Raw genomic sequence first — 9,449 nt, forward strand, 5'->3', positions numbered from 1 at the left:
CTTCCTCAGAGCGCTTTTTCTTCTTTCGTCCTGGAGCAAAAATAGACCTGGTCCCCTCCCGTCGGAGGCGGCTGCACTTTCTAGAAGGGCCTTTGACAAAGGGCAACTGCTGGGCTGCGTCCGATGGCACGCGCCTGCCATCCCAGTGGCTCTGGAGGCTGAGACAGGAGGATCGCAGGGTGGAGGCCAGCCTCGGCAACTGAACGAGGCCCTAAGTAACTCAGCGAGACCCTGAGGGCTGGGGACGGGGCTCCGTGGCTGAGTGCCCCTGGTTTGTGTGCCCTGGTGAAGGAAGGAAGGAAGGGAGGAAGGGAGGGAGGGAGAGAGGGAGGAAGGAAACCGTCTAGAAAATGTGGCCTGATTTGGAAATTCCATTCTGAGCCTCAGATCACTTACGGATTAAAGCCTTATTTTTACTGGCACCAGGAATTGAACCCAGGGCCCTGAACCCCTGAGCCCCGACCCCATTCCTTTTCGTATTTTATTTAGAGACAGGGTCTATGCTAAGTTGCTGAGGCTGGCCTCTAACTTGAGATCCTCCTGCCTCAGCCTCCTGAGTCACTGAGATTACAGGTGTGAACCACTGTGCCTGGCTAAAAGCCTGTTTTTTGAAAAAAATAAGATGGATTGATGGAGACGTGCAGGGACAGATCCGGAGAAGGCAGGAATGAGGTGAGGCAAGAACACCAGCGGGGTGACCACAGAGCGCATGCCCAAGGCATGTGGGTTACTACAAAATTCTTTGCTCGTTTTGGACGCTTGAAGTTCGAGAATCTTTCATAATAAAATGTTTTGGGAAAAAGTTAACAATTATTCTAAAGGGTGTTCTGGTCTGTGTAAGGGGTTCGGTTTGGGATTGGGGTCATCAGAGACAGGTCTGGCTGTGAGTGTCCCCAGAGCCCCCGTGGGAGGTGACACAGGAAGGTCCAGAGGAGGAGTGAGGGGGTGTGAGGCCTAAACTCTGGCAGTGAATGGCTCCCTGGGGTCCCCTGGTGGCCCCTGGAGGCAGGTGGGGTATGGGGAGGAGGTGGCCTTGGGGCCGTGGCTTGGGGTCTCTCTTTGTCCCTGGAGAGTGGAGTCCCTGCTCCCTGGTCCCCATGGGAGCTTCTCCCTCCCCACACTCTTCCTCCATGATGTCCTGCCTCCCCTCGGCCAGGATTGGAGCCGCCATCTGTGGACTGGGACCTCGGACACCCCTGTCTCCCTCTACAGTTGTGCTGGTGGGTCCTTGAGTCACAGCAACAAAAAACCTGTCAAATACAAGCGGGAAAGTTGTTAATTTTTTTTTCATTTGTAGGTGGACAGCATACTTTTATTTTATTTACTTATTTTTATGTGGTGCTGAGGACGGGACCTAGGGCCTCCCACACACTAGGCAGGTGCTCTGCTGCAGAGCCTAGCCCCAGCGCATTTTTTATTTTATTTTTTGGCACCGGGATTGTGGTGGATGGACGGATGGTTGGTGCTGTGGACAGGTGCTGCAGCATGTCCAGTATGGTGTAGGGGTAGGTAAAAGGCGGGTGCTGGGGGCGGTGGCGCATGGCTGTCCTCCCAGAGGCTTGGGAGGCTGAGGCAGGAAGATCGCCAATTGGAGGCCAGCCTCAGCCAACTTAGCAAGGCTCTAAGCAGCTCAGGGAGAGCCTGTCTCTAAATAAAATATAAAAAGGACTGGGGATGGGGCTCTGTGGTGAAGCACCCCTGGGTTCCATCCCTGGTACCGCAACACCCCGAAAAAAACTCAGGACACTCAGCGGAGTGGGTACCCGGGGTGTGCAATGCCTAAACTGGCCACGGGGCGGCGCCCTGCACCAGCTCCTCGCGGGGCCCTGGTGGCGCCGCCGGTTCTCCCAGGACTTGCAAAAGAGGAACCTTTTGTCCCCTCCGCGGTGAAAGGTTCCCGGTGACGCAGATTGTAAACAAGTTGAAAGACGCTCCACAGCGGATCCACGCAAACAGCGCTGTGGCGACCTTGGCTTTGCCTGCCCGGGGGCCGCTGTCCCCTCAGTCCCCTGATCTCGGGTCCCTGGGGCGGGTGCACGGAGCAAGTGGTGGCTGCCGTCTTGAGGTCCCTATCTGCAGGGCTGCTATGGGGACAGCAGCGACCCCCCCCTCCCCCAGAGCGCCTTCTCGGATCGCTGAAGGCACTTGCAGAGAGATGCGGGAGGGTCCCACAGCCGGGGGTCCCTCGGCCCAAATTCCAACACCCTCGTCCTTGCACCCCGCGCCCGATGGCAAACCTCCCCCAACCTTAAGCCAGCTCAGGACATCAGCAGTTAGGAGGCCGAGGCCGGAGGATCGCAAATTGGAGGCCAGCCTCAGCAAAAACTGAAGCCTAAGCAACTCAGTGAGACCCTGTCTCTTAAGTAAAATATAAACTAGGGCTGGGGACAGAGATCAGGGGTCAAATGCCCCTGAGTTCAACCCCCCGGTATTTATTTCCCATGAAGGGGAAATAAAAACTTTCCAAGATAAGCAGAAATTTAAAAAAATTCCTCATTACTAAGCTGGCGCTTCATAACTTATTAAAGAAATGCTGCACACAGAAGAAATGTTTTAAAATCCCAAAGCTCCCAAATGCTCACATCTCATCTGAAGAGTAGCTTAAGCAAATGAGAAACAGGATCCAACTAAGCATTAGAAATAAATTAAAATGTCAGGAATTCATAAACATCGCACTCTAGTAACATTGAACGCAAATGATCTCAACCCTCCAATTCAAAGACATAAGTTGGCAGGAACTAAAACTCAAGTCCCAGCTCCATGTGGTGGGCAAGACACCGCCACAGGCAAAGAACACGGAAGGACGGACATTGATACACCACGGGAACGGAGCCCCCAAACAAGCTGGGGCAGCTGATCTCCTGTGTCGTGAAGCCGACCTCAGGGCAGAATTCATCAGAAGAGACGGAGCCGCCATCCAACAAGAAGATACAGCAATATTCATGGCACCAATGTGAGAGCGACTGATTCCATAAAATGGACACTACTAAAAGCCTCGGAGAGACCCCCGTCCAACAATAACGGGGTGATTTCAACACACCTCGCTCACAGATAGATCAATCATCCTGATGTCCGCGCAGCAAAGACTCTCTGTACCTGAAAAATACAAGTCATGGACCTTTATTTATTTATATGCAGTGGTGAGAATCGAACCCAGGGCCTCACATATGCTAGGCAAGTGCTCTGTACCCCTGAGCCCCAGCCCCAGCCCAGAAAATGTAGTTTTGAAGATGAGCTTGGAGATTGAAGAAATCAGGAGAGAAATAATAATAATAAAAAATCCTTAGAATCCAATGAGAATAGTGATACAACTTCTCAGAACCTCTGGGAGTGGGACACTGTAAAGGCCGTTCTAAGAGGAAGGTTCATAGCTATGAGTGGTTGTCTGAGAAAATCAGAAAGACCCCAAATAAATACCTAATAATGAGAAAAACGAGACATCACCACAGACATTACAGAGAGAAAATGAGACATCACCACAGACATTACAGCATCACAGAGGACCATCAGGGAGTGGTTTTTAAAACGTCTCCAATAAATTAGAAAATCTACAAGAAAATGGATATATTTCTAGACACACATGACCTGCCAACATTGGACGAAGAAGATATAGAAAACCTAAACAGACCAATAACAGCAATTGAGATAGAAAAAGTGATTAAAAAGCCACTTAACAGCCAGATGCAGGGCACATGCCTGTCATCCCAGAGGCTCAGGAGGCTGAGGCAGGAGGATGACAAGTTGGAGGCCAGCCTCAGCAACTTGGTGAGGCCCTAAGCAACTCAGGGAGACCCTGTCTCTAAATAAAATATAAAAAGGGCTGGGGATGGGGCTCAGGGTTCAATCCTGAGCCCAATAGGGTTCAATAGGGTTAGGGTTAGGGTTTGGATTATTGCTAGGGTTCAATCCCTGATACCAACCAACCAACAAACAACAAACAAAAGATATTAAACAAAGAAAAGCCTGGGACCAGACAGATTCTCAGCTGAATTGTACCAAACCTTTAAAGAAGATCTAATGCCAATGCTCCTCAAATGTATTCCATAAAATACAAAGGGATGGAACCCGTCCAAATCCATTGTCTGAGGTCAACCTCACACTCATACCAAAACCAGAGAAGGACACATCTCGAGGCAAGAAAACTCAGACCAATATCCCTGGTGAACCGAGATGCAAAAATACTTAATAAAATATCCGCCAATCACATTTAGCAACCGAGATGGACCATCATGGCCGCATTGGCTTTATACCAGGAATGCAAGGATGGTTCGACTTCCCCGAGTCAATTACTGTAACCCAGCACAGAAGCAGAATTAATGACAAATGTCACGTAGGCATCTCGGTGGGTGCAGAGAAGGCCGTTGACCCAACCCGGTGCCCCATTTAGGATAAAACACTGAGGAAACCCTCCTCAAGACACTGTAGCCAGGGCAATTAGGAAAGAGAGGAAATAAAGTGGATAAAAATAGGAAAGAAAGAACTCAAATCGTCGCCATTTGCCGATGGAAGAGGGAGACCAGACCCTTCTCTCTCACCCTGCACAAAAGCCAACGTGAAATGGATCCAAGCCCTCGGAATTAGGTCAGGAACCAGACCTAGAAGGAAACATGGGGTCGACCCTCCAGCACTGAGGCACAGACGGTGATGTTCTCAACAGGACCCCCTAAGTCCCGAGAAATAACTGCCAAGGTTAGTAAATGTGGTGGCATCAGATCGAAACGCTTCTGCCCAGCAAAGGGATCAATGTGAAGAGAGAGCCCGCAGGATGGGAGGAAATCCTTGCTACCTGGCCTCATCCATAGAATACACAAAGGGCTCACAAAACTGTTCCCCAAAACTCAAATACCCCCAGTTCCCAAATGGGCCAATCCATTAGACCGACACTTATCAAAAGAAGAACTACAGATGGCCAATAGGGAAATATATGAAAATGTTCCATATCATTAGCCATTAGGGAAATGCAAATCAAAACCAGAGTGAGGCCAGGCGCGGTGGCGCACACCTGTCATCCCAGCAGCTCCGGAGGCTGAGGCAGGAGGATCGCAAGTTGGAGGCCAGCCTCAGCAACTTAGTGAGGCCCTGAGCAATTCAGCGAGACCCTGTCTCTAAATAAAATAAAAAGGGCTGGGGAAGGGGCTCAGGGGTGAAGCACCCCTGGGGTCAATCCCTGGTACCCCCCCAAAAAAAAGTAAGTACCCATTGGCCTCGTCCTCCTTGTCCCCCACTCTGACCTGCCTGTCAAAGGAGGGCTTCTACCGACACCCGAGCCAGCAAGTGCCTGCCACAAGGTCCCGGGGCGCCCGTTGCCCCCGCCGAAATGATGGCCAGCAGGGGGTGCTGGCGGGCGGAGCATGCGCAGTGTCACCGGACAGCAGAGCCCAGGGACCCAGATGGGACCTGCTTGATGCACAAAAGCAAGAGGTCGAACCATGTGCGCACGACTGTGGTCACCATGCGATGTTTCCAAAATGGACCCGCCTCTATGCCCATATCTCCATGCAGTGGTCCCACGGGGTGGCGGGTGGGAGGGACACCGGGCCCCTGGACTGTGTGGATCAGTTGCTCTGCAGCTGGAACTTAGTCAGTGGACTTCCTTGGGGTGGACACCCATCAGTGTCCTGTTTCTTTCTCAAGTGTGACATCCCGTTAGTAGGACCAGAGCTGAGCATCTCTGTGGTCCCTAGATGCAGACCCAGGGCTCGGGAGCTCAGCCTGCAGGTGAGGTCACCTGCTGGACACGAATCAACTGGACTTCCTTCCAGCCACCGAAGACCTTCAGACATCTTTGGCAATTGCATTTTTAAAAAAAGGAGTGGGGTGTCTTGTTCCCATGCTGTTCCTGTGGTCAGTGCAAGTTGGGAAATTGCCCTCTGCAAGACCTGGTCACTTGTGTGTCATCTCTACCCAACCAGGGACCACTATGTGCCCTGCTGTGTTTTTGAAATGACCAGGAATTCCTCCCTCAATCTGGCTGTGGCCAGCATCCGGCTGGGGGTGGTGGTGGCATTTCTCCGACCTCCGAGTCCCCCTGAACAGTGGCCACCCCCAGCCCACCCTCTGTTCCTTGAGAGCTGCTTAGAGTCGAGTGACAGCCGGTGACCCCCGGTCTGTCAGGGATGGCCACCCTGGGGAAAGTGGATGGGAACTTGTGTCCCGAGGTCGTCCCCAAAACATGTGTTCAACCTGGAGGACTTTAGCCAGGCACTGGTGACTCATTAACTCCCTGGTACCCACCAACAGCCAGATTCAGCTGGGGAGGGCAGGCTGGGACCGGGGGACGTGAGCTGAACCCGTCCTTACTTCTTCTGGCTATAAATTCAGTTCCCTTCCAGAGGACATTGAAACCTTGACTGGAATTTTTCTCCCATAATTTCCATCTGTTGTGGTTATTTTTGTTGTTGTTGTTCTGAGGCATAACCGTTGTGCTATTTGATATTTTGGTGGAATTTTGCACAAATTCCATCAATAATTACATAGCTGGGGGGGTAGGGAGGGGCGTGGTGGCATATGCCTGTGATCCCATCGACTTGGGAGGCTGGGGCAGGAGAATCATAAGTTGGAGGCCAGCCTCAGCAGTTTAGCAAGACCTCAAGCGACTCAGTGAGACCCTGTCTCTAAATAAAACACAAAACAGGGTTGGGGATGGGGCTCTGTGGCTAAGTGACCCTGGGTTCAATCCCTGGTACCAAAAGGAATGACATTGCTCAGAGTTCTGCCGGGGGTAGTGGTGACCATAGCCTTACGGAGTCATGATGGCCTTGGCAATGGGAATAGTTCCTACCACTCAGGAAGGTGAAGGCTTAGGTGAGATGGAATTTGTGAAGCACCCCTCAGGGTATACAGCAATCACTCATAAGTGTTAACTCTGAGTTCTGAGAAAGGGGGACTGGATACCTGACAACCCTCAGGACGGGGAGAGACATCTGCAAATAAATAAATAATGACCCGTGTTTGGAAATCCGCTCCCACAGAGACGGACTGGCTGTAAAGGAGGTTCGGGGGTGAAATTTGAGATCGGAGTCAAAGAAGGAGCTGTGTTGACTGGGGTGAGGGTTCTCAATAGAGGGAGCAGTGAGTGCAAAGGCCCTGTGGTCAGCTGGTGCAAAGGCCCTGTGGTCAGAGGAAGCCACGTCCTTTCAGGACACTTAAGGCGTCTGGTCCCTGCGAGGATTCGAAGACATCTTGGATGCACAGGGTGGATGACGGGTGAATGTTCCTGCTGTGGGCTGGGAACATCTGACTGGGACAGAGGGACGGTGTCCCGTGGCCCTCCATCAGCAGGTGGCTCTGGGTGAGGAGCTCTGGGGTACCATGGACCTGAGATCGCTGACCAAGCATCATGGGCTTCATGGTGACACGGTCACACACGGGGGGGGGGGGGAAGTGGAGACCCCAGGGGGACACAGGGGTCATGCCATCTACAGCCAAAGAGAGAGGCCTTGGGGGAGTTAACCCAAGACCCCTTGATAGTGGACTCCCGGCTTCCGGGACGGTGAGGCGTGCGCATCCTGCTCTGGTTATCTGTTACGCGGCTGTAGCTGACTCATACACCCCCACAGCACAGAGGGCCGCTGGATGGTGCCAGCTCTGCACACCCCTGCAACATCTGCGAGGGGAGGCGTCTCAAAGATTCCAGGGCAGATCTTGACACGCTGTGTGCGCTGGGGACGTGCATCCAACCCGTCATTCAGGTTTAAGTCTTTCTGAAATTTATTCATTCAACTATTGGGTGCCTACTGTATGCTTCATGCTGAAGATATGAAGGGCTAGAAATCACTGCTGGCCGGGATGGAGCTTCCATTCTGTTGGAGGAGACAAAGGATAAATAATAGAAAATGGAAAATACGTAATAAAGTAAGAAGGCAAAGCCAGGCCCGGCGTCTCATGACTATCATCCCAGTGACTCAGGAGGCTGGGGCTGGAGGATTGCAAGTTGGAGGCCAGCCTCAAAAACATTAGTGAAACCTTGTCTCAAGACAAAAAATAAAAAATAAAAAGGGCGGAGGGTTCAATCCCCAAAATTGTGGGGGGAAAAATGTTAAAAAGGTAATAGTTGCCAAGAAAAAGAAAAAAAAGCTAAAATGGGATAGGAAAATTAAAACAGCCGAGAGGGACATGATGTGACTCTGATTTCAACAGAGTCATCCTGACTGTTTTTGGGTTTGCGGACCCTCGGCGCCCCTAGCGCTAAGGCTGCTGAGGACGCACCTTAGTTTCAAGCGTCTTCTGACCCTTTGCTGCAGTTGTCCAATACACCCGACGCGGGACCTCGACCCCCTCACTAGCTCCAGATCATGCTCCCCCGCCTCCCGGGAGAAGGAGTCAGCTTCATAGAAGGAGCGCTGTCCACGTGCCCAAGGGGTGGCCATGCGTTAGATGCCCCGTGGTGCAGCCAGACCAGCTCGCCTGGCCCCTCTCCTTCCTGCTGCGCCCTCTGAGTGGGTTCTGGGTCTGGGAAACGCTTGGCTGGGGATCCGGCTGGAATGTGGGTCAAAGGGCGCCGCAGGGGACTGGCACTCGCGGCTCACTTGCCTCTCTCGCGCTGACCGCTGACTTCCCAGAGCGCTCTCTCTCTCTCTCTCTCTCTCTCTATCTCTCTCTCTCTCAGCTGGGCGCCAACGCATCCGGAGGAAATCGCTTCGGACTGGAGCAGCCCCGAGAACCGCGCTCCGTAGACCAGGAGCCCTGAAGGTGTCCCCGGAGAGCCGCTGTCACCGGCCTCCAGGGGACGTCAGCAAACCTCCGGGGCAGTCGGAGGCCAGGCTGGCAGCGCTGGTGGCTTGCCCAGCGGGACGACCAGACACCGTATTTCTCCAACAACAGCCCCCAGGCAAGTCCCCTGATTCACCCGGCAGCATCGGGAGAGCGGATCGCGCGGGGTGGACACGGGGTTGCGCAGCTGACCCCGCCAGCCATGTCCCCGGTGGGTGGACAGCTCGGGGGCACCCTTTCAGCGCCCTTCTTAGGCCCCAGGGCTCGCCTCACGTCCTCACCTGGGGACCGAGCTTGGGAAGCGGACCCTCGTGGACGCGGAGGCAGCGGGTGGACCGCTGGAGGCCGGATCTGGCGCCAGATCTGGCTGCGCGCAGCCCCAGCAGTTCCCGGGCTCTGAGCCCCGCGCGGCGCTGGGGGCTGGAGTGGCGGGGGCGTGTCGGGGGCGTGGTCTGGGCGGGGCCTGGGCGGGGCGGGGCGCGTGACGCGCGGCGCTGGCCAATGGGAAGCGCGCCCGAGGCCGAGCCTCCTGCGAGCCTTCGCGGCGCCCGCGGCGTCACGTGAGCGGCCGGGAGGGAGCGCAGAGCGCGGCCGGCGGGCGAGACTCCGCCGCAGCGGGCAGCGGGCGAGCGAGCGCAGGGACCCGCGGCCCGGCCCGCGGCCGCCCAGACCCCGACCGGGCGGCCGCCCCCAGCTCAGCCCGGGCGGCCAGCAGGACGCCTGGGCCTGGCCGCTGG

The 9,449-nt window shown here is 54.2% G+C and overlaps 2 protein-coding genes and 1 long non-coding RNA gene across 4 annotated transcripts in view; all 3 read right to left on the bottom strand.

Annotated features, from left to right (window-relative positions):
* The window catches only part of Cfap100 (cilia and flagella associated protein 100), a 13,408-nt gene extending 10,338 nt beyond the window's left edge, over positions 1-3,070 (bottom strand). For both annotated transcript variants that reach the window (XM_048787167.1, XM_048787171.1), the window contains exon 1: positions 3,050-3,070. The gene's annotated coding sequence lies outside the window, so the exon portion shown is untranslated. The remainder of the gene's footprint in view (positions 1-3,049) is intronic.
* A 908-nt stretch (positions 3,071-3,978) lies between these two features.
* On the bottom strand, positions 3,979-5,531 carry LOC125611759. Its single transcript, XR_007342011.1, has 2 exons — positions 5,232-5,531; positions 3,979-4,595 (listed from the first exon to the last, which is right to left on the bottom strand). It is a non-coding gene; the product is annotated as an uncharacterized LOC125611759 (long non-coding RNA).
* Positions 5,532-7,686: 2,155 nt separating this feature from the next.
* The window catches only part of LOC125611710 (formin-like protein 16), a 5,232-nt gene continuing 3,469 nt past the window's right edge, over positions 7,687-9,449 (bottom strand). Inside the window, exons 2-4 of the mRNA XM_048786971.1 lie at positions 8,994-9,445; positions 8,533-8,685; positions 7,687-7,802 (exon numbers count right to left, since the gene is read on the bottom strand). Coding sequence (XP_048642928.1) covers positions 7,774-7,802; positions 8,533-8,685; positions 8,994-9,445 — 634 coding nt within the window. The 3' untranslated portion in view covers positions 7,687-7,773. The remainder of the gene's footprint in view (positions 7,803-8,532; positions 8,686-8,993; positions 9,446-9,449) is intronic.

Source organism: Marmota marmota, unplaced genomic scaffold (genome assembly GCF_001458135.2).
Source record: "Marmota marmota marmota unplaced genomic scaffold, marMar, whole genome shotgun sequence".
In the NCBI taxonomy this organism is placed as follows: Eukaryota; Metazoa; Chordata; class Mammalia; order Rodentia; family Sciuridae; genus Marmota; species Marmota marmota.